Source organism: Fukomys damarensis, unplaced genomic scaffold (genome assembly GCF_012274545.1).
Source record: "Fukomys damarensis isolate Sample0158 unplaced genomic scaffold, DMR_v1.0_HiC HiC_scaffold_32, whole genome shotgun sequence".
Classification (NCBI taxonomy): domain Eukaryota; kingdom Metazoa; phylum Chordata; class Mammalia; order Rodentia; family Bathyergidae; genus Fukomys; species Fukomys damarensis.
In genome coordinates, this window is record NW_022900944.1 from 17,647,063 (window position 1) to 17,671,563 (window position 24,501).

Consider the following 24,501-nt stretch of genomic DNA (forward strand, 5'->3'; position numbering starts at 1 on the left):
GTGGGCCAAGCTGAGCCGGTGAGCCGGATCTTTACTATTAAGAGCACTTTTCCTTCTCAGTGGTTACCTGCATATGATTCCTTCACGATGTAGGACACGTAAAACGCACACGTTGGCGTAAAGTAAAATTCACTCGCTCATTCAAGCATTGGCTGAACTTTTATTGTGTGCAGAGATGAAGGCCTGACAGCAGCTCCTGGTCCCTCGCGGTTCCCGGCGCGCGCGCGGGCTGATGCGTGCTCTGCTGAGCGTGGTCCGAGGGCCCGGTGGGTGGGGCAGGACCCCGGGCCCGCGGATTCTCTGCGAGAGCACCTGAGTCGGCGTCCCCACCCGAGAGCGGGCCCCCAGTGGGTAGGAAAGGAAGGACCGAAGGAAGGCAGGGGGGGCGGGCTGTGTAAGGCCTCGAAGGACTCTTGGGCTTGGGAACGTGGGGAAGGCGGGATGGCAGAGAAAAGGTGTGCGGGACGGGAAGAGAGGAGAGGTGCGGCAGTGGGGAGTGGCCTTTGTTACACCGTGGATGTCTGGACAAGATTTTTCAAAAGCACAACCCACAGGTAGCCTATGTATTTTCGACAGTAAGGTATTGTGGTGCAGTGGTAAGAGCACGGCCTTTGAAATCAATTTAGGGTATTGGCATTGGTCTGTACCAAAAGCACCTCAGCATTTCTCAGACTCAGCTTCCTTATCTATATAATGGAAGCAGTTGTCAAGTTTAAATGAAATAATTATGCAAAATACGTACTAGCATGTGATAGACATGCTGTTGCAACCCTGATTGTGATAAATACATAGATAATAATTCATTTCTTGCTCCCAATGCTATATCCTTAAAGGAAAAACAGTCTGTGCTGGCCGGAGTTAAAGACAGGTCATCAGTTCAGTTTACTCGGTGCGGTTAAACTGGGTTTGACAAGGCAACGGGCAAAACTGATCTAGACTGTAGTTCCTGCAAAAAAAAAAAAAAAAAAATGCTGTGTTGAATCGTGTATCCTGTTGTAGAGAGGAAATCTTGAATCAGTATCTTATCAGTTCAGAAGTAATTACAAGCACTTGGTCACATCACTTCCATGTGGGAAAATATGTTAATTCTGAGGTGATGCTTTGGTCATATTTCATGCATACAATAACACTAAGCTCAGTAAACTTGGCCACATTGCAGTTCTCTTTTGTTAAAAAATAGGGAATCTAAAAGTGACTGGGTAAAGAAATCATGAGCTATAGTAAAGTCATTTTTAAATTAAAATTATTGAAGTTAATTAAAATTATATATTAAACAGATATGTCAACATTGGAGAGGTGTGTGGGGAGCCCTGTCTTATCTCAGTGTCACCTTATCGTATTAAAACAATCCTATGAAACAGGTGTGTTGGGTTCATTTTGCACAATCCGTACATTCAGGTCTACAGCGAAGATCAGTACAACTTTATCTTTCATTTGTGCCCTTTCTCTTCGCCCTGTTCAGCTTTCAGCAGTCATTCTAAACCTTTAATTCTCTCCTCCAGTTGCGTATTGTTCCACCTTGTTCTGCTTTCTTACCTTCCTGTATGCTGTATTCTACCTGGTGGGTGTGGTGTCCTCAGGTTCCTAGATCAACTCAGGATTTCTGTGCTCCCTTGTTTTACCGCAGGGTGGCATCTGTGTGTGTGTGTGTGTGTGTGTGTGTGTGTGTGTGTGTGTGTGTGTTCTGAATCATGATCTCCGTCTTTGTAAGGTGGCATCTGCTCCTGTTTTCTGTCTGCTCTGGCCATGAGCTTATGACCTCCACATGAGGTGCCAGGCCTCATGGGTGCTGTAATTTTTTTTCTCAGCCAGTTTGTGGCTCTGATGGGGGAGAAACTACTTTCTGCTGCTCCACAGGCCATTCTGAGGCTGTGGGAGCCTCATCCCATACTGCCACCTCTCCTATCATATTTTGTCGCTCTGCTGTCATGTGGGGAGCAGCTCTTGGAACTTACCTCACAGGAGGCAAACCCTCAAGTCCTGTTTACTAGGTGTCTTCTCATCACTGCACTCCACTCACATCTTCCAGGGGACTTTGTGGCTAATTACAGTGCTTCCTCTGTCTCTGCCCCCTCCAGCATGTAAAGATTCCAGCAACAGTCAAATCCTCTCTGTCTTTATCATTTCATAAAAATAACCATTGCCAATAGTCAACTTATAGCTATGCTTTATTTTTATGTGTTTATATATTTAACATGAATGAATACGTACACATTTTTATGGAATCTGCCTTTTTTTTTTTTAGGGCTAAGGATTGAACCCAGGGCCTAGTACATGCGAGACAAGTGCTTTACCACTGACTTACACTCCTAGCTCCTGAAATCTGCTTCTTAACTTTTGTTTTCAAAAATAATATGTTGGAAAATGGGCGCACCATGAGGCCATAATATTAAGTTAAATAAATCAGACAAGCATAAAAATCGCATTCTCTTATGTAAGAAACCCAAAGCATAAGTAATTTAAAGTGCAAAATAAATGATGGAAAATAGGAATCAGGGACATAGATCTTTTGCAAATGGGAAAAGGATCTAGAGGTGGAGGATAGGGAGGTGGGGAGGACAAGAAGAAGTAATAAGATTTTATGATATGTTATATGCATGACCAACTCCTTACAATGTACGTAATTACTATGTACAGCAAAGATGTACTAATAAATTTAAAATTTTCCTTTGATTATCATATGTATTTCAAATGTTTTTTCTGAATTTATCATTTGATTTCCCCTGTTATTTTAGATGTTATTCTTTTATAGACTTTTTTTTTTTTTTTTGGTACCAGGGATCGAACTGGGGTCCTTGCGCTTCCAAGGCAGGTGGCGGAACTGCTGAACTAAATTCCCGACCTCTTTTATAGACATTTTTGTTTCTTTTCTACTCAAAAATGTCAGGTTTTGGACTTCAGTTTCATATCGGGCAATGTTTAAAATATTCTGATTTTTATTTTGTTTGTTTCAATGTTTAACTCATTCACCCACTTGGAATTTGGTTTTGTGTCTCTTGTTAGGTAAGAATTTGTGTCTTCCTAAATCCATAATGAATTGTCTCACACCACTGATTGAATACTGTATCCTTTCCCCACTAATTTGAAATGCCACTATCACTTTAGACTAAATTCTCCCATATGCTTTGTAAATTGTACTTTAAAGTTGATTTATATGCCTATCTGTGTGCTAATATCAAAATGATTTGGTGATGGTAGTTCATATTACTTTATTGAACACATTGGAGAAAGAATATATGATATTTAGTCTTTCCAGCTAGGAACATGGGTTAACTGTTCTTCATATTTCTTCCTATAAAAGCTTTATGGGTCTTTCATAAAGGCTTGACAAATTGTTATGTTTTTTTCTGGAGAATTTGGTTACTCTTGTTGGAATTCATTCTTTATTATGCTTTCAAACAGCAATTTGTTCCCATTGTTTTCAGACTGGCTGTTTCTAGCATGTGGAGGATCTGTTGGCTGTACTGAATTTATTTTGCATACAACCCTTGCTCTATTATCTTGTAATTTCTGGGAGGCCATGGATTTCCCATAGAGCACATAGGACTTTGCTCAGCATTCACGTGACCTGAGATCTGCTGTTGATGGTCATGTCTAGCTGCTCTACTATGCTTAACACTCTATGGAAGGAACCTCAGGTAACAATCTAGGTGGAGACTGGGTGATAATACAGAGTAGTGGAGCGGTGAGATGCTGAAGGGATTTTGGAGTCAGGCAGATCTGGACTTAAATCCTAACTTCCACTAGTTGCTTAACCTTGGCATCACTAAATTTCAATATATAAAGCATTTTTTGACTGGCTCCAGTGGGTATTCCCATTGGGGTGGTTGCTGTGTTATTTATGATTTCAGTTTTTCATGTAACAACATTGATCCAGTGAGATGCATGCACATTTAAGAAAGCATGCCTTGGCCTATTGAGGTACCTTTTTAAACATTCAGTGAACTTATGTGAGTTATCACTTGGAGCACATTTACAGAAATTTCCAGAATTCTTCCTTTTGCAAAATGTGTTCTGTGTCAGTCTGTAGCTTGTAAGTTTCCTGTGAACAGAGGCTGAAGATAACCGTGTTCCCTCTACCACATTACACAATGGCAGGATGGAGGCTGAGTAAGTTCTGTGCATGAGAAGTTAAAGATGCAAATAGACTGGGATTTAGGTAACTAGTTATGCAATACAGCAATGGAGCACTTTAAAATGGCAGTGTTTTCTCACATCTTCTCGTTTCCAGTCCCGTGAGGGAGGTGCTGAAGGATGCTTGGTGTGCTGAAGGAAGACATTTCAGAATTTCAAATGGGGCTTTTTGAAATCCTTAGTGTCCAGCCCTTCATCCCACCAAGATTTTGATGCTATCTTTACTACCTCATCCCCATATTTGAGGATCTCTTGAATGGCAGCTTCTGTCTTTACTAGGAATAATGACATCTGTCAGGTGTATTGGAGGGGAGAAGACAGTTTTAAACTAATTTAGGTAGCTGCATTTCATGGAATGAAAAACAGTAACTTATTTAATCACTCATTTCCTGCCTCTGCTTTTGTTGTTGTTAACATAGAAGAGGCTGACTTCTCATCTTTACTGGGAAGTGTAGTCAAGTACAAAAGAAGTGGCAAACAGTGCTGAAGGCCCCTTAATGTAGATGTTAAATACATTGCAGTTGGTTTGAAATCTAACTGCTATGGCAGAGCCAGCAGAGGGAGCACAGAGCACAGATTTGAAGGAGCGAGCAAGCCCAGCTGGGAGCAATCACCAAGGCCATTCAGGGCTTTTACCAGGGAAAGAAATGAGAGCTGGGAAGAAGATCCATTTCTCATCATTATTCCCTTGTTCTCTTCTATAACTCATTCAGGCTCAGATAGGCCTTTTGTCCCCTGCTCTGCAGCTTTCCACAGCCCTCCTCTTTCCTTTGGTCAGTCACACAAGAATACCTCCAAGTGCTATCTTGTTCTCTGTGCTGCTTTCTCTTTGGGTCAGTTGCTTTGCTCAGGTTCAGGGGGTGAGTGTTGTGAAGGTTCTAGAAAAATAATCAGGAACCCAGGAGCCTTGATGCACTATCCGCACTGGGTTTGGTGGACCTGAAGGGCAGGAGAGAGGGCTGAGGTTTGTTCTTCTGTGCATGGAGGATTAAAGATGCACATAGGCTGGGGAATGTAGTAGGAGTGGTGTTTCTTGACAGTGGAGGAAAAGCTACTTCTGCTTTATTGTCCTGTATAAGCAGCACCATGGCAGCCCCACAGCCACATGTGGTATGTCCCCAACACAGCGAAGCTAATACAGGCATGAGTTGCTCAGCTTTTTCTGTAGAATACTAGGATGTTAATTGGTATTATATGAGAATATGATTTGTTATCTGGGTCAAAAGAACAGAGCAGGTTTCTCAGCTGTGGGCGTTCTTAGATCTTAGATTAATACAGTTTGTGAGTCTATTAGAAGGGGATATAATATGTGGGCTTCCTCAGACCTATGTGTACCGAGCCTTTTAAATAGATGACATTTTATGGGATAGGAGTCTGTGAATTATATTTGGAAAGTGCTGAAATAGATATGGCCAGTATTTAAGGTCTTAGCTAATTAATTCATGCAATACAGCCATGGGGCACTATCCAATGGCAGTGTTTTCTCAGGTCTTCTTCTATGGCTTCCCAGTCCCTTTGAAGGAGGTGTGGAATGATTTTTGGTGTGGTGAAGGAAGGCATTTCAGAATCTTGAATGGAGCTTTTGAAATCCTTTGTGTCCCTCACAACAACCTCCCCCACCAGGAGTATGATCTCATTTTTACTACCTCATTGCTGTATTTGAAGATCTCTGGAATAGCAAGCATCCACCATTCCTGGCAGTGATGGTACCTCTCAGGTGTAGTGGAGGACAGAAAACAGCTGTAAGCTATTGTCTTACAGATTGAAATTAACTTTTTTTTTTTTTGCCTGTGGTTAGGATTTTTCATTGTCTTCCCCAACTCTAATACCTTCCTGACTTTAACCTTCTCTGTACTTTAACTATCACTGTAGCCAATTTAATCTGCTCACTTATCTGAGATCACAGTGTGCCAGTTGTAGGTTGGAAGCTTTTGATTATATAATCTCACATTCTCCTAAATATTCCTTGCATCTATCTTCAGAGGTCTGTAGTAATCTGCCAGTTTGTACCACTTATTTTTTTCACATAGTTGGTTTTAATCATTAATTACATTTCAGCCAATTCTTTGTTAACAAATTTGTTGAGTTTCAATTTATAAGTTGATTTGGAATGTAGAGCACATTTCTCTGAAGAAATATGGTAGCTGAGTCAAGGTACATTTGCAATAAAAATAGTAGAAAGCAGTCTCTAGTAATTAAAATAAATCAGTAACTCTAGTGATTAAAGAAAACAGGGAATCAATAAGACTGAGTTAGCTTATTCTCATTTATCTTGGTGCTCGTATTTAAGGAAGAGCAGGTTTAATTAAAAGAGGACAAAGAGTTGTTGGAAATTAGTGCATATTCTGAATGGGTCTTATGGGGCTGTTTCGTAGAAGACACAGGCCCTCTCTATGTGTTCATTACTTCACAACTCCTGTCCTTCCGTTTCCATGGTTCTGAACTGTGGCTACTACTGCTTTTGTATATCTATTATTTGGATTATTTTTGGTTTAAAAATGTTTGTGGGAACATTTTAATCCCAAAATGAGGAACGATGCAGGATGATTCACTTCTTTATTTTAGCAGCCATTAGAAAGCATGGTAATTGATACAGTATGGTACTAGTGTATGGAGAGACTTGTCCTTATAAAGAATTAAAGGTAGAGACACCAGCCCTCCAAAATGTAATTCATAGGGTTTATGGTAAAATAGTTTTTAATAAGACCATAAATAAGGAATGAGACCATCTAACAGGGAAAAAATAGTTTTCCAAAAATGGTGCTGGGACAGTGGAGAGCTACATGCAAAAGTTGCCCTTTACCTTCCATCCTATAAAAATTGATGTAAACATCATAGCCCAAGCCATAAGAATCTTGAGGAAAACATAGTTGATAGATTTTTATGACCTTGGATTTTTCAAAGCATTCTTAGGTAGGAGGCCAGAAACAGAAACAACTAAGATAAGTTGGACTTTATCAAAATTAAAAATAATTTTGTTTCCAAGGATACCAGCAAGAAACTGTAAAGAATGGGTTAAGGGTGTAGTTTAGTGGTAGAGTGTGCTTATCAATGTGCAAGGCCCTAGTTTCAACCCCTGGTGGGGGAGAGGGGAAGGAACGGAAAAGGCGACCTCACTGAAAGGGAGAAATATTGGTAAAGTGTATGTTTGATAAGGGACTTATATCTGGAACATATAAACTCAGTAATAGAAAGACTAATAACCCAATGAAAAAAGTAGGCAAAGGTCTGAATAGGCCTTGTGCCAAGGAACAAACACAATGTTCAACATTATTAGTCATAGAGAATCACAAATGAAAACCACAACTACTTCACACTCACTGGGATGGCTTGAATCAAAAAGTCAGGTGATAATAAGTGTTAGTGAGGATGCAGGGAAATCAGAGCCCTTGCACAGTGTTAGTAGGAATATAAAGTGGTACAGCTGCCTGGAAAATAAGTCTGGCGGGTCCTCCTGTGATTAAACAGGGTTGCCATAATAACCCAGTAATTCTTTTTGTACAGGGGGTTCAAATTATACACTGAATGTTTAAATTAAAAATATTTATTGAGGGGCTGGGGATTTAGCTCAGTGGTTCCACAGCTTGCCTTGCAAGCACAAGGGCCCGAGTTTGATCCCTGGTACCCCCCCCAAAAAAAGAAAAAAATTATTGCAGTGAAAGACACACAGCTATTAATCTCCCTCACAATGTTCCCCCTTGCTTTGAACACGTTCTTGAAAAGAAAATTTTATTAGTGCATGTTTGCAGTACTTAATGATTGCAGTCATTGTGGGCACTTGGTGCATGTACATAAGGCATCTTAATGCTTTTTATGGTCCTTTCTCCTACCCTCCCTCTGTCTCTCCTATCCCATCATTCTTACCACTTTCTGGAGCAGTTCTCAAAGTTGTCTTTTGTGTCTTTACAAAATGTGATTAAAAAAAATTCCGTGAATGAATGCTGCTGCTGAGCACCATACCACAGAAAGGAAAGCTCCTAAACACATTGTGGCGCGTCCTCACCCACCTTATTCACTGGATCTGGCATAGTGTGACTTCTGGCTCTTCCTTACAGTAAAAATGACCATGAAAGATAAGTATTTTGGAAGCCGGGTGTGGTGGCGCACGCCTGTAATCCCAGCACTCGGGAGGTTGAGGCAGGAGGATCGCTGTGAGTTTGAGACCAGCCTGGGCTCCATAGTGAGTTCCAGAGCAGTCTCAACTACATAGTGAGACCCTGTCTCAAATCCCCCCCACAAAAAAGAGATAAATATTTTGAATTGATTCAGGACATTGAGACAGCCACAGTAGCACAACTAAAATACTAATGAAAAAAGACAGAACTGTTTCAGAAAGTGGCAAGAATGATGTGTGTTCAAAGCAGGGGAGAGTATTTTGAGCAATGTGTCTCATTATAGTAAATCTAAAAAATTGAAGCATTCACTTCCTTGGTCACACCTTGCATGCCCAATAAATGAAAACATATCCAAAATTTTTTTTTCTGGGTACTGGGGATTGAACCTAGGGCCTTTCACATGCGAGGCAAGTGCTCTACCACTGAGCTACATCACCACTCCTTGTATGTGAATTTTTATACAAGCGTATTCATGGTATCCCAAAAGTGGAAACAACTCACATCTATCATCCAATGAATGGATAAACAAAATGTGGTAGGAACAGTAGAGTATTATTCAACCATAAAGAAACAAGGAATGATTTGGATGAATTTGAAAACATTAAGTGAGAGAAGCCACTTATAAATGTCCACACATTATATGATTTTATTTGTATGAAATTACAAGATCAGAAGATATATGGTGTGGTGGTTTAGCTTCATTGTGTCAGCTTGATTGGCTTGGGAGCCACCTAGGGAAATAGTAAAGCAGACTTCTGGACATGTCTGGGTGGGTTATGTAGGTGAGGTCTTGGAGTCTGTATCTGTTTCTTTGCCCCTTCCTCCCTCTCTGGCATTATTCCTCTGCTCTGCTTTCCTAGACACCATGCATTAAACAGCTCTGCTCTGCCCTACCCTCCTGACATTTGTCTCCCTTGAAACCTGCTGACCATGAACTGAGTCCCTGAAACTGTGAGCTGAATTAAAACCCTCCTTTAAATTGTGGGTTTCAGGTATTGTGTCTCAGTGATGGGAAAAGCTGACTAATGCATATGGAGAGAGAAAGTAGAATGAATAGTGGTTGTTTAGGGTCAGGGAAGAGGATAAGAGCATTATAATGAAAGGATTTGGGATTTTTTTTTGAGATGAGGAAAATACAAAATTGATTAACATATCTGTGAATATACTAAAAACCATTGAATTATATACTTTAAGTGGATGAGTTGTATGATATATCTCAATAAAGCTTCTTTTTGAAAAAAACTTTAAAAAAATTTTGTCCCAGGGATTGAACTCAGGACCTTGTGCTTATAAGGCAGGCGGCAGCACCACTAAGCTAAATCCCCAGCCTTTCAAGTGTATATTTTAAACTAGAAGAGGAGCAAATGAAACCCAACACAACCAGAAGGAAAGAGAAAGAACAAAAGAAAGGAAGAAAGAACTACAGTTAGAATAATGAAACAGGATAAAAACAAGACAAAATAAAAGTAAACACTGGTTCTTTGAAAAGACCAACAAAATGAGAGAAAAAAATCAACTGATGGAAGAGTAAATATTTATTTGCATATTGGTGAAAATGGACTTGAGACCTAAATCTACTAAATTTCAGATGTGAGTTTGAGGATTTCCTTTAACTTCCCTATATCTCAGTTTATTATCCTTAAAATTAAATGTATTGATGTGGATTCAGTACAATTTATTTCACCAAATTTACCATACACAAGGTCTTATGATTAATATACATATATATTATTGTATTAGATATGAATTATTCTGTGATGCAAATTGATATAAACTAATATAGCCATTCTTTTAGTAAATACTCATCTGTCTGATAATTAGAGGTAAATGGAAGCTGTATCTCCATTGCAAAACTTTGTTACTTGGAGGTATTTTATGATGACAGCAAACATCAAGTTCTGCCTCAAGTACACACATTTTTTGTCTAGCAAGTACAGAAATAGTTTCACAGTCCATCCAGTTCCTATAAGCACAGTGAAGGCCTCATTCTTTATCCTTTTGGGTGCCTAAACAGTCACTTACATGAAAGATTCCTTTTGAGGGCTACTGCAACACTACTGTACAGGAGGGATCAGCTAGCCTTGTAGTTGGATGAGGCAATCAAATTCTTTGTTTAGATATAGGTGGGCGGCTCCTAGGATTGAATATGCTATTTCTAGAGTTGACACTAAAGGTGTTAAACTGCTGATCTTTTCTGATTCCACGCCCCATTCATGGAAGGGCAGGAGTGTGTGTGTGTGTAACTTGTTAAGATGGCACACATTGCCAGTACCACCCATTTACCCATGAACTATCACATCCAACCTTCCTTTATCAGCTTCCTATTGCTGCTATCATGCTACATAATAAGCAGTTAGAATGCCTTAGAGGAATAAGATATAAAATTCTTGCTCAAGTACTTAAGTTCACTGGGAGGTCTGGGTTTGCCTACGTATTGGGCTTCAATTGGCTGTTGGCTAGGGGCTGCTGGGTAGACTTAGTCTCTGCTCCTTGGGCCTTTCATCAAGAGTCTATCTGGGGCATATTCTCATGGTGAAAAGAAGAGCAAATCAACAGCAGAAAAGTTTAAGCTGAGTGTATTAGTTAGCTGTCCATCACTGGGACAAAATACCTGACATACATAGGAGGAAGAATCTGTTTTGGTTCATGATTGCAGAGGTTTCAATCCTTGGTTAGCTGGCTCCAAGGTAGAAATATCTTGGTAAAGGGACATGGCAAAGAAAAGCTGTTCCCCTCCTGGTGGCTGGAAGCAGAGAGATGTAAAGACCTCACAAAGAAGGAGCCATGAATATAATCCCTTTATTCACAGTCTGTAACCCCAGATGCATACAGAAGTGTGCTTCTCTAATGGCCTAGGTATCTATTAATCCAAACAAGTTGACAGTCTAAGTCAGTGGTGGCAAACCTATGGTCTGTGTGCCGAAGCTAGCTGTTTGTTATCTTTGAAAGCTCTGAAAGGTTCACCATCACGGATCTAAATTAACTACTACATGGTGTGAGCTCTTTCCACTCATCTGCTGGTGTCAGATCTGCTAAGCTCCCATTAGCTGGAATAAGTCACATCATTGCTAGAGTCGAGGATGAAGCAAACTTGCTCTTGATTGTGTAGGGCACTGGCTTTCTCACTAATTATGCTTCTTTGTAGTCTGGCTCATTTCTGTTTCTCTCTTTTTAAAGTAGGCATAGAACCATAAAAAACCCAAGATAAAAGCAATGAAAACTACATTGCTTTCATTATTCTAGGCCTGTGCTTGTGGGTAATACTTGGCATGCTTTCACTTATCAGAAAATAGCTTGAGCATTGTGTTCTGGTCATTGGTGCCTATGGAGCTAATATTTACTTGTACATTCTGTAATCAGCAGTGTCACTTCTGTTCAGATGCCATAGTTTAAATGACACTGGAAGATGATTTTATAGTATGGCTTTGGGAGTGTCCCCCCTTCAGGTAGTGAATCCTGCTGGAACTCTTTTAATTGGCCTTAAATTAATAACCCTTTAGTAACCTCTGAAGTTGAAGAATAGAATTGCAAATAGCCGAACATTGTATCATATAAATTAGTTTTTGCATTGTCCACTTGGTGGTAGAGTTGTTTGCGAAAAGCAATGCGGAGAGTAATGAGCCAAGAAAAAAACAACCTGAATTCATAGCCATGACAAAAATGCAGCATATATTTTAAGTAGGTATTACTCTAAGCAGTGTCATTACTTTTATTAAATAATAGAAGATAATGTAACCCAGGTTAGGTCTGTTTATATTGTAGTGTTTTTTTTTTCCTAAAGGAGAGTGATAATTCTACTTCCCAACAAATCAGATGAAACTACTGACTTACTGCTTAGAGTTCAGTGTTCAGAGATAAAAAAATTTTAGATTTAAGATGGCCTTAATTCTGGTGACTTTCAGTACCTTCTAATCCTTTCCTCTTTTACATTTAGAAAAGGACTCATATGAAGTAATACTTCTCTTACAGTACTGTGTGAGTCTTCCCACTTCATTTGTGGTCTGCTGACCAGAAGCTTGAGAATCTGTTAAAAAAGATGCGGAATCTTGGCCCTCAGCCCAGTGTATTTTAACAGGGGTGGTCCCAGGTGCTTTGTGTGTAGTTTCAGATTTGCTGTTATCCACTAGTAAAATGCAAGCCATGGTTGACGAGGTACAAAGAGAAAGAGAAAAGAGACTGGAACCATCCCTTAGGTATCCCTGGGTTTATTCTGAATCTTCAATTGTTTTCTTGAAATCATACTGGAATACTCATTCATGCTCCAGTGGTGGAGATTGTGTGTAAGAAGCCACCTTGGGTTCTTTTAGATTCTAAAAGAAAGAAAGCATATTATGTCCCATTTTCACCAACTCATTGGTTGATCATTATTTTTTAAAAGTTTATTAGTACATTTTAGGTATGTAATATAGTTACACTCATCATTGGGATCTTACACCTTTACAAGATGTATCTTGGTTCTTATTTCTTCCCCATTCCTGAGCCCTCCCTTCACCCCCTTCACTTTTCTCTGTTTACAAAGGTATTATTTCCAAGATTTTCCTTTTCTCATATTTTTTCTTTTGCCTTCTTACCTTTCCCCTACCCCTCCCACTTCCCCTACTCTTTTAGATCCTTTCTTCCTATTATATAATATCAGTTATACATTTTGAGCCTTATTTAAATTTTTAGTTTTTCATACCAGAGAAACTATTCAGTATTTATGCATGTGTGTTTTATTAATTTCACTTAAGAGTATGGCCTCAATGTGCATCCACTTAGCTATAAATGTCTCTAGTTTCTTGTTCTTGATGGCTAAGCAGTACTCTTATTTTATTTAAAAAAAAACACATCTTTTTTATACAGTCTTCAGTTGATGGGCAGTTGGGCTGTTTCTAGTCATTCTAATACAAGAATTTCCATTTGGCTCAGCTAATAACTGGTTTTGTGACAGTGGTAGGACATTAATCTTTTAGTCCTTAGCTTTATCTGAAGAAAAGCATTGGTTGGGTAGGGTCATCCTTTGCAACATTTCTAAAAACACTTATGGTTGTAGGTATGTCAGGACTGATATTCGGCTGGTAAATGCATGTAGCCTTGGTCCCATCTTTAGGGTGGCATCTGTTTTGAGTGGTTAGGGTGGGTACCTACTTGTTTTTTGTTTTGTTTTGTTTTGTAACGGGGATTGAACTCAGGACTTTGCGCTTGTGAGGCAGGTGGCGGAACCACTGAGCTAAATCCTGGGTAGGTGCCTACTTGTTGTTGAGTAGTTTGAATTCCCTTCTTCCCTCCCTCCCTCCCTCCCTCCCTCTTTCCCTCCCCTCTCCTCCCCTCCTCTTTCCCTTCCCCTTCCCTTCTCCCTCCTTTCTTTGTAAATGCATGATATAGGTATTCACTTGCTATATTTAGATTCAATTACATGTATGTTAAATATCAATAGATACTGCATGCCAAAAATTATATTCTTTTAAACTATTTATATTTAATGATGAAAAAGTTTAGTAATTTTTTTTGTGGTTCAGGGGATCAAACTCAGAACCTCATAGGTACTAGGCAAGCACTGTATCACTGAGCTCTACCCTTATTTGAAAAAGTTTAGATATTTCGCTTAAAATTCTGTGAGAAGGTAAATCTTTTTTTTTTTTTTTTTTCCCAGAGTTCTTATAAATGAAATGCAAACAAGACTTGCTCTTAACTGGGCAACACAATCTGTAGATGGTCCTTTGAAATGAAGACTTTGACTTTATACTATGACTTCAGCCTTTAAAAAGATTTGGCTAACTTCTAAATCATGACAAAATGTCATGTATTTAGTATTATTTATTATTTAAAACTTTCAAACTATACAGACATAGTGGGCTTCTAACCACACATTTGGCAGTAACCATAATTAGCAGAATATATGCTTTCAGGTCATTCTTGGAGACTGGAGCTGTAAGGAAACCTCTCTGTATACTGGATGACTTTTGGAGGCATCTTCTAGGATCTGAGATAAAATGCAGATTCAGTGAGTTTCATTGGACTGTCTCAGAATACCTGTGGTATGTAAAGAGTCTGTTGATACTGACCTCTAATATAAAGGAGTCAAACCTTGCCAGGGAGCTTGTTGTAGTTTGGATAAGTGTCCCCCGGTGGTGCTTCTGGGAGGAGGTGGACACTCACTCTCAGTGGGAGGAAGTGGGTCAGTGGGGCGTGTGTTGGAAGGTGAGGCTGGGAATCTGGCCTCTTCTGTTCTCTCTGCTTTCTGCTCACCATGAGGTGAATGGGCCTCTTCCACCACACATTCCTGCCATGATACACTGCTTCACCATAGGCCCAATGGTCTGGGCCGAGACAGCATGGGATGAAGCTTCTGAAACTGCCAGTCAGAATTCTCCCATATTAAGATGATTTTCTTCGGGATTCCGTCAAGCAGCGGAGAGCTGGCCAACATAGAGCTAACACATGAGTTTGAAGTGCACATCTTGATATGTAGCAAAGATTCTCTGCAAAGCCAGAGTTCCTTTTTGTAATTAAATATTTTTTTTAATCAAAAAAATATTTTTTGGCCGGGGGTTTAGCTCAGTGGTTCTCCAAGTGCAAGATCCTGAGTTCGATTCCCAGTACCCCCCCAAAAAAGAATTAAAAAAAATGTTGATACCTATCACACAGATAAAACAAATGCATTTTTTAAGTATTACTTTTATGATCTGAACAAAATGAAATAATTCTCCATGCTCTATTATTTCACTAAAATTGTACCAATGATATCTGATCACTGCTTTATATCTTCCTTTAAAGCACTTTGATGTCATTTGATACTAATGAGGCTGACTTAAGTGAAGTTATAGATTTAGAGGAGGTTATACTCTTCTAGAGATGGGTAAATAGAGGCTAATAAAGGTTCATTAATTTGCTCAGGATAACTTAGTGATAGAGTTTGAACTAAAATATTTTGACTTTAGCGCTCTTCTCCCTATCTACACACAAAATACTGCCCAGCAATTGTTTTTACTAAATGACAATTCAGGTAATATGACTTGTGGGAACAATTTTGGGATAGCTGGTTTATGCTTGTACAGGTTTTTCTCGTCATTGCACAACTTTCTTCTTTTGGAAGCCAAGCAACACTTTAGAACTGTTAACGTAACTCAGCAAATTAGTAGTGGCCTGATGAGGGTGCTGTTATTCAATGCATGGTTTGAGAATTGATGCTTCTTAATCTAGTTAATAATGATAAAAATAGCCCAAGTAAATGAGTGTAAGAGTTTATATTTTGTAGAAAATAGAATGTTTCAGTTTATTCTTGCTTAAAAAAAACTAACAGTATAAAGAACTGGGGTCTTATCTTCCTCTTAGTCTGAATATACCACAGTGTAGATTTAAATCTATATCATAGCATGGATTTAAAACAATAAAAAAATCTTCCAAAGATGGGATTGATTTAACTCAGGCTCTGGAGAAAGGCTGTGGGAATAGCATGGAAGGGATGGTCAGTGTCGAGGGTAACTCTTTGAACTATATCCCTCTTCCCACAACCTAGTCCTAGCAGCCACGCTTCACCTAAATGGGATTCCTTGTGTGTGTCCTCACCACCAAGGATAGCTTTCTTGATTTACATTTGCTGATTTTGATTTACTGATGGAAAAATTAGCCTTTGATTCTACTTTTTTTTTTAGTCTTTGCTGCCCATTTATGGATTGATATGGGTCATACCTTCCTGGTTGGTGTCCCTTGGCCCACTACCATCATCTATGATAATACATTAATTTATTAAAGACCATTGTACTTTGGCACTTTTGTTTGCTTAAATTAAACAGTGTCAGGTAGCAGTGGCTGTGTTACTTCGTAGCCTGGAAACTGGGCAAATTACCTAACTTCTTTAGGTTTCAGTTTCCTCATTTACAGAGGAGCCAGTGATACTAATTTGTGTGTGACTAAGGGTTTAAAGATAAATGTAGGACAGCTACTTGCATATGGCTTGGTCATTATCTGTAGAATGTCCTTTGAAACTAAGGTTTTGGCTTTATACTTTTTTTGCTTCAATCTTTAAGATATGTTTAACTTTTACAAATGTTAAATGAGAAAATACCTGCATTTATTATAATATATTTATTTTTGAGAAATAATGCTATGCATACTTGGTGATAGGGTTCAGCTTTAGAGGATAGGGTTTTTTGAGGATGTGAAGGAGCAGGACTAATAATAATATTAAGAAAAACAGCTTGAAATAGGGACCAAAGGAAAAAAATCCTATAAACTCAAAAGCAGGAACTTGATAAAAATTTAATGAGGAGTGATTCAGGGGCCATTACCATGTAATATTAACATGTACTAATAAATATAAAAATATATGAAAAAATTAACAACAGTATAGATTGAATGGACTTAACTGATATCTACATAATGTTCCATCCAACAACAGCAGGATATACTTTCTTTTTAATGGTCCATGGAACTTGCTCTAAAATAGATAACATTTTAGGCCCTAAAGCAAATTTTAATAAATATAAAATTACTGAAATAATCCTATAATCCTAGGAAATCACAATGGAATAAAGCTAGAAATCAATAGCAAAAGAAACTTTAACACTATACACAGATTAAATAATACACTTTATTTTTTATTATTACATGTTTGCAGTACATAATATTTCCATTTCTTGTGTACATTGGACATAACACATCTTGGTTGATTAGTACATGAACACATCTTAATGGTGATACATGTTCACAACACATCTTAATTCTTTTTTTTTTCATTCCCTTTCCCTCCCCGCTCTTCCCATTTGAGGAAGTGCTATCTCCCTACTTACTATTATCTATCTTTTATTCTTTATTTAGAATTTGTGTTTTGTTTTGTTTTTTTTGGTACTGGTGATCGAACTTGGGACCTTGCACTTGTGAGACAGGCACCCAAACCACTGAGCTAAATCCCCAGCCCTAGAATTTGGACTTTTTATATAAGGTACCATGCAATATTTAAGCTTGCTTGTTGAGTCCTTATCTGGTTTTATTATCTATCACCATGAACTAGACTAAAAGCAAAATGGATCAAGGAACTAAATGCTAAAGCAGAAATACTTATCTTTTGGAAGATAAAATAGGGGAAACTCTTGAAGTCATAGGTATAGACCAAGGACTTTCTGAATATAACCCTGGTTGCACAGGAAATAGTACCAAGAATCAACAAATAGTATCATACCACATTAAAAAGCTTCTGTTTAGCAAAAGAAAACAATGAACAGAGTTAAAAATAAACCTACAATAAACACATGAAGAAATGCTCAGCATCTCTGGCCATCAGAGAAATGCAGATTAACACTGTGATTCCATCCTACTCTGGAAAAAATAGCAATCATTAAAAAAATCAAATAATAGCAAATACTGGAGAAGCCATGGGAATAAAGGATCCCGTCTACATTGTTAGTGGGAATGTAAACTAGTACAACCACTATAGAAATTAGTATGGAGATTCCTCAAAAAAAAAATTAGAAATTCCATTCTACCGTCTATTCCCCTTGTAAGTAGTTTTCCAAAAGAGTGAAAGACATCATATTACAATGATAAATGCAATCCCATGCTTATAGCAGCACAATTCATAATAGTCAAATCTTGAGAAGGACCTGTAAATCATTGACGATACCAGGGGAGAAATTAAAAAATTCCTAACATCAACTGATAATGGAAACACAACATATCAGAATCTGTGGGACACAAAAGCAGTTCTAAGAGGAAGTTTATAGACATGAGTGCCTATATTAGTAAAACAATGTGGCCCCAAATAAATAACCTAATGATTCATTCCAAGATCCTAAAAAAAGAACAAACCAAACCCAAATAAAGGGAAGATAAATAATAAAGATCATGTCAAACAATATAAATTAATAAAATAGAGAATAAGAGAAGCTAATGAAGTAGAAATTAAGAGAACAAAGAATCAATAAATTAGAGTTGGTTCTTTGAAGATATAACATTGATAAGCCCTCAGGAGACTGAGGCAAGAGAATCAGCCCAAGTTTGCAGCCAGCTTGAACTACAAAGCAAGACTGTCTAAAAAAAAAAAAATTTACAACCCCTCAGCCAAATTTACTAAAGGAAAGAAAGAGAAGAATTTTACTCAAATTTGTAAAATTAGAAATGAGAAAAGTGAAATCACACCACTGAAATCCAGAGGGGTACTAGAAGCTATTTGGAAAACATATATAAATAAATTAGAAAATCTAGAAGAAATGGATAACTATCTAGACACATATGATGACCAAAATTGAACCAAGAAGATATAAATATCCAAACAGATTAATAACACCCAATGAGATGGCAGTAGTAACAAAAAATCTGCCAACTAAGAAAAGCCCAAGAGCCAGGGGATTTACTGATGAATTGTATCAGATTTTTAAAGAAGAACTAATACCAGTGCTCTTCAAATTTTCCATTAAATAGAGAAGGAATGTTTCCAATTCTTTTTATGAAGTCAGCATTATCCTGATACCAACACCTCATAAGAACTCAACAAATAAACAACAACAACAAAAACTATGTGACAATATGCTTGATGGACCTAGATGCAAAAATCCTCAATAAGATTTCAGCAACATATTAAAAAGATTATACGCTGTGGCCAAATTGGTTGCATCCCAGGGATGTGAGAATGGTTCAACATACATTGAATCAGTAAATATAATACACCATATAAATAGAACTAAGGATAAAAACTACATGACTATCTTAATAGGTATTGAAAAATCTTTCAGCAAAATTTGAACATCCCTTCACAACAAATAAAAACCCTGAAAAATAGATATAAATGGCTCTTTCCACAAATTCATAAAAGCCATATATGACTAACCCACAGCAAGCACAATCCTGAACAAGGAAAAAAATGAAAGCATTTTCTCTAAAATCAGGAATGTGACAAGGGTTTCCATTTTCACCATCCTTGTACAATACAGTACTTGAAACTTCAGTAAGAGAAAGAAATAAAAGTGATACAAATGGGAGGAACAAATCATATTATCCCTATTTGCATATAGTATGAACCTTTATTTATTTATCTTTTTATTTGGTACTGGGGACCAAACTCAGGACCTTGTGCTTGCGAGGCAGGTGGCAGCTCCACTGAGCTAAGTCCCCAATTCTATGATCCCTTATATAGAAGGCCCTAACAACTCTACCAGAACACTCTTAGATCTGATAAACAAATTCAACAAAGTGGCAGGATAAAAAATTAACACAAAATCAGTAACTTTCCTAGACACCAGTAACCCACAAAAAGCAAATCAGGAAAACAATTCCATTCACAGTTACTTAAAAAAAATTCCTAGGATCAACCTAACCAAGAGAAGACAAAAGACCTCTATAAGGAAAATTATAGAACACTGAACAAAGAACAGATCACACAGAAGCAAACCCAAGCACCTATAACCATCAGATGTTTGACAGTGAGGCCAAAACATATACTAGAAAAAAGACAGACTCTTTAATATATGGTGCTGAGAAAACTGGATATCCACATGCAGAAAATTGAAACTAGATCCTTATCTTTCCTGTTGTACTAATAACAAATCACATAGATCAAAGACCTATATAAAAGACTGGAAACTTTAAAATAGTTGGAACTAAACATGGGGGAAACATGGAAGCCATAGACACAGGCAAAGACTTTTGAATAAAACCTTAATAGCATAGAGAAAAAGAATAAAGAAATATGACTATATCAAGTTAAAAAACTGCACAGCAAAGGAAACAACAGAATGAGAAGGCAACCTAATGAATGCTAGCTATTCTTTATTAGAGGATTAATATCTAGAACATATAAAGATCTCAAAAATCTTACTAAAAATAGCCCAAATTAATACATGAGCAAATGAGTTGTATGGAGACTTCTTAAATGAAGAAGTACAAATGGCCAGGAAGTGTGTGAGAAAATGTTCACCATCTTTAGCCACTAGAGAAATGCAAATAAAAACTACATTGCATCAATTCTATTTCACCCTAGTTTAGGATGGATATCATTAGGAATACAATAAACAATGCTGTGAGGATTCTGGGGCAAGGGTACCCTCTTACACTGTTGGTGGGAGTATAAACTAGTATAACTACTATGGAAATCAGTATGGAGATTCCTCCAAAAATTAAAATTAAATGTACCACTTGATCCAGCTGTATTTGTGCCTTGGTATATTCCCCAAAGAATTAAAAACAACATGCTAGGCATAAACCATGTTTCTTGATAGTGGCATAATTTACAGTAGCTGAACTGTGGAAACAGCCTAGATGCCCATCAACAGAAAGAATGGGTAAAGAAAATGTATATTTTAGTCATAAAGAAGAATGAAATCATATCATTTACAGGAAAATGGATGGAATTGGAGGCCACCATGTGAAGCAAAAGAAACCAATCTTATAGAGTTAAATTGTGCATATTTCGCTTATATAATAAAAAAAATGAAAAATAAATTAAAGTAGATGATGGAAAACCAGAAGGTAGACTTTTAGGGATGGGGAAGGGGGGATCAGGGTAGTGGAGAGAAAAAGGAGAGAAGGCAGTGGGGATGAAAACAATCAGAATATATTGTATGCATGTATCCATCTACTGAAACAAATTTCATTCTGTATTACTAATATATACCAATTAAAAAGATAAAAGATAAAGCAAAAAGAGTGCTGAACTATCTCCAGCTACCTGTTTTTTTAAAAGAAAAAACCAAAATTATTAAACTAGTCTGATTTGCACCAGATACTTACCTTAATTATGTAAACTTGGATTTATAAAATATTTCTTTGCAAAAAAACCAAAAAAACAAAAAGAAGATTTAGTGACATGATTCTACTGGGATACATAGAGGCTGGGAGATAGAGAGGACCACATGGGTATTTGGTGAGCATTAAATAAATTTTGTCACAGACCCAGATATTATATTATTCTGTGATCTTTTTATGGTAAATTTCTCATAGGGTTAGTATCAAGGAAAGTTTTTTCTCTTCAAAATAATTTTCCTTAAAGTATAAAGAACTTTAATAACTATCTTATCTCTTTAATTATATTTCTTTTTCTTTTTTATTTAATTTTTGCTAATGTCACCTTTCTTCTCTGTTGCATTAGTAAAGCCATTTTATGATTTTATTTTTAGCTGTTGTAATTTAAAAAAAATCTTAAGTTGCCATCTTTCTTTCTAGTTATCTCTTTCTAGTAGCCTCAGCCTGGGGACCAAAGGTTTAATACGTGAACCTTTGGGGGTGGCATTCAACATCCATAGCACAGAGTAAGAAATTTTAGGCAGAGTTGAATGTTAGATCCTGGCAAATGATTTGTTGGAAAGAGAATTTTCTGTAGAGAGAAATCATGTAGGGATGTCAGGTGACGTGTGGTGGGGTGGAAGAGGTTGGGAGATGTATCTATGTTCTGGATATAGTTAGAAGGATGTGCTGATGAATTGGATATGAAAATGAAAGAGATAGATGTTGAGAATGGCTCAGAACTTTTGGCCTAAACTATGGGAGGATGGATTTGCATTTTTTTTTTTTTTTTTGGTACCAGGGATCAAACTCAGACCCTTGTGCTTGCAAGGCAGGCAGTAAAACCACTGAGCTAGATCCCTAGCCCCATGGATTTGCTATTTATCAGATAGCAAAGACTGGAATATCTCTAGGTTGTTTCATAGAAATAAATGTATCATATTTTTAATACTGACTAGAAGTAAGACTCCTTCCAATAGGAATCTGGACTGGAGCTGACATAGAGAACTAAGATGGGGAACTAGAACCAGAGAGCTGCCTACAGTCCTGAGATCAGTTAGGCAGAAAAGGCACATGGCCTGGGCAAGGAGCCTCCTTGTTCCACATACAAGATGTTCACCTCCAGGCATCATTTGGCTGGAAGAGTTAACTTTACACACAGTCTGGTACCTATTATCCCACTTGATCCTTAGGAGAGCTCTGGAATGCTTTATGTCCATGATTAAAGACTTGAAAACAACCTTAGAAAAGTTGGCATTTCTATACTCATTAACAAATAATTTAACAAACATTTATGGAGTGCTTGTTGTCTGTTTAAAAATAAGCTCCTGCTTTCCTGATTCAAGGCCAGTGATCTTTTCATGTCTCTACTTGCATACTTTGATCCCTACTTCCCTCACCTCCTATAATTGGCTCCTAATTATTCCCCTTCTGTTGTGATTTTGAAATGTCTATAAATTGCAAGTTCCCCCAAAAAACCACACATATGAAAGAAACCATGGGTCTACTTTCAATATTCAGCATGTGGAAAACCAGTTTTCCCAGCACCATGTGTTAAGGAGGCTGTCTTTCTTCCAGTGAAAGGATGTGGCCCTTTTGTCAAACATAAGATAGCTGAGTATACCTGGAGTTGTTTTTGAATCCTCTAGTACAGGGTCAAATTCTTAAAAAGCCATTAGAGAAAGGCGGTGAATCACATATAAAGGTAAACATAGTAGAATTACAGCAGACTTCTCAACAAAACCTTAAAGGTCAGAAGGGCTTGGAGTGAAGTGTTTCAAGCCCTAAAAGATAACAACTTCCAACCCTGATTTATTCTGCAAAACTTTCCTTCAAAATTAACAGAAAAACAGTTTTTTGATGACAAGGAGTACCACAAGAAATTCATGACCAGAATTACAAAAAATTCTCAAGGGTGTCCTGGAAAGAGATAATGAAGCCAACAATACTAATAAGTCAAAGACAATGAATACATGTGGTGGGAGCAGGTAAGCAAATAAAGGAATCAACAACAAGAAAATAATAAAATTTTGGAAATAAGTCAGTAACTCTTAGTAATAACTTTCAGTGTGAATGGTCCCAATTCCCTGATCAAAAGACAGATTGGCAGAATGGGTCAAGAAATAAAACCCAATGTTATGGAGTATACAAGAAACGTTTAATTCAAAAAGAAACTTACAAATTAAAAATCAAAGGATGGGAAACAATATTCCATGCAATGAGAGCATAGAAAAAAGTAGGAGTAACTATCCTAATTTCAGACAAAGTGAATTGAAGCAAGTGTGATTAGAAAAGACAAATTCATTACATATTGGTTAAGGGAACAATTCAAAAGAGAAAAATAACAATTATAAACATATATGCACCAAATACCACACCCAACTTCATAAAACAAACACTAGTGGACAGGAAAAATCATATTAATACCAATATAGTTGTAATGGGGGACCTCAATACTCCAGTGTTACAAATAGACAGGTCAGCTAGACAAAAGTCAACAAAAATGTCAGAGTTGAACAGAGTTAGGTCTATTGAGCCAATGGATTTAATAGATATGTAGTGTTCCATCCTACAATAAGAGAATACATGTTCTTAGCAGCACTTCTCCAAAGTAGTCCACATATTAGCCCATAAAGCATGCTTAAGTAAAGGCACAATATTGAAAATTTCCCATGCATATTTTCGGATCATAGTGCAATGAAACTAGAAATCAGTGGAAAAGGAAACCACAGAAATATATAAAAATATGGAAGTTAAACAATGTCCTCTTGAATGGGTCACAGATAAAGTTAAGAAAGAAATTAGTTCCCACAATCTAATAATAATGTCAGTATGACATTGTGGAACATATGAGACACAATGAAAGCAATTTTAAGAGGGAAGTTTATAGTGGTGAATTCCTACATCAGAAAAACAGTAAATAAGTAACCTAATAATGCACCAACATCAAGATTCTAGAAAAACAAGAACAATTTAAATCCAAAAGTAGTACAAAGGAAGGAAGTTATAAAGATCAGAGCAGAAATGAATGAAATCTAGACTAAAAACAATACAAAAGATCAGTGAATAGAAGAGTTGGTTCTTTGAAAGAATAAATAAAAGACTAACTCTTAACCAATATTACCAAAGTAAAGAAAGAAAAGACCAAAATCAATGCTATTAGAAATAAAAACAAAATGCAAACACAGTGTATTATGCTGAGATCCAGCAGATCATTTCTAATTACTTTGAGAGTCTGTACTCTAATAAAATGTAAAATTCAGAAAAAAGGGATAGATTCTTAAAATATATAAGCTACCAAAGCTGAATCAAGAAGATTTAAAAATATGGAACAATGTACTATCAGTCCATGAAATTAAAGAAGCAATGAAAACAAAACAGACCCCAATGGATTCACTGCCAAATTCCATAAGAACTTATTTTTTTTCAGTAAAAATTTAAAAAAATAATTGGTACACTTTTTTTTTCTTTTTATTGAGGTTATTGGTACAATCTAGGTATACAATACAATTACATTAATCATTGGGATTCTGTACCTTTACATAACAGCTTGATTCTC

At 37.2% G+C, this 24,501-nt stretch overlaps 2 protein-coding genes across 4 annotated transcripts in view; one reads left to right on the forward strand and one right to left on the reverse strand.

The window, feature by feature from the left end:
• LOC104865215 (vesicle-associated membrane protein 712-like) overlaps positions 1–508 on the reverse strand; it is a 42,410-nt gene extending 41,902 nt beyond the window's left edge. Inside the window, exon 1 of the mRNA XM_010628650.2 lies at positions 68–508. Within this exon, the coding sequence (XP_010626952.1) occupies positions 68–73 (6 nt within the window). The 5' untranslated portion in view covers positions 74–508. The remainder of the gene's footprint in view (positions 1–67) is intronic.
• Positions 1–24,501, forward strand: part of Rasgef1b (RasGEF domain family member 1B) — a 751,497-nt gene that overhangs the window by 321 nt on the left and 726,675 nt on the right. The gene's annotated exons all lie outside the window — the stretch shown is intronic.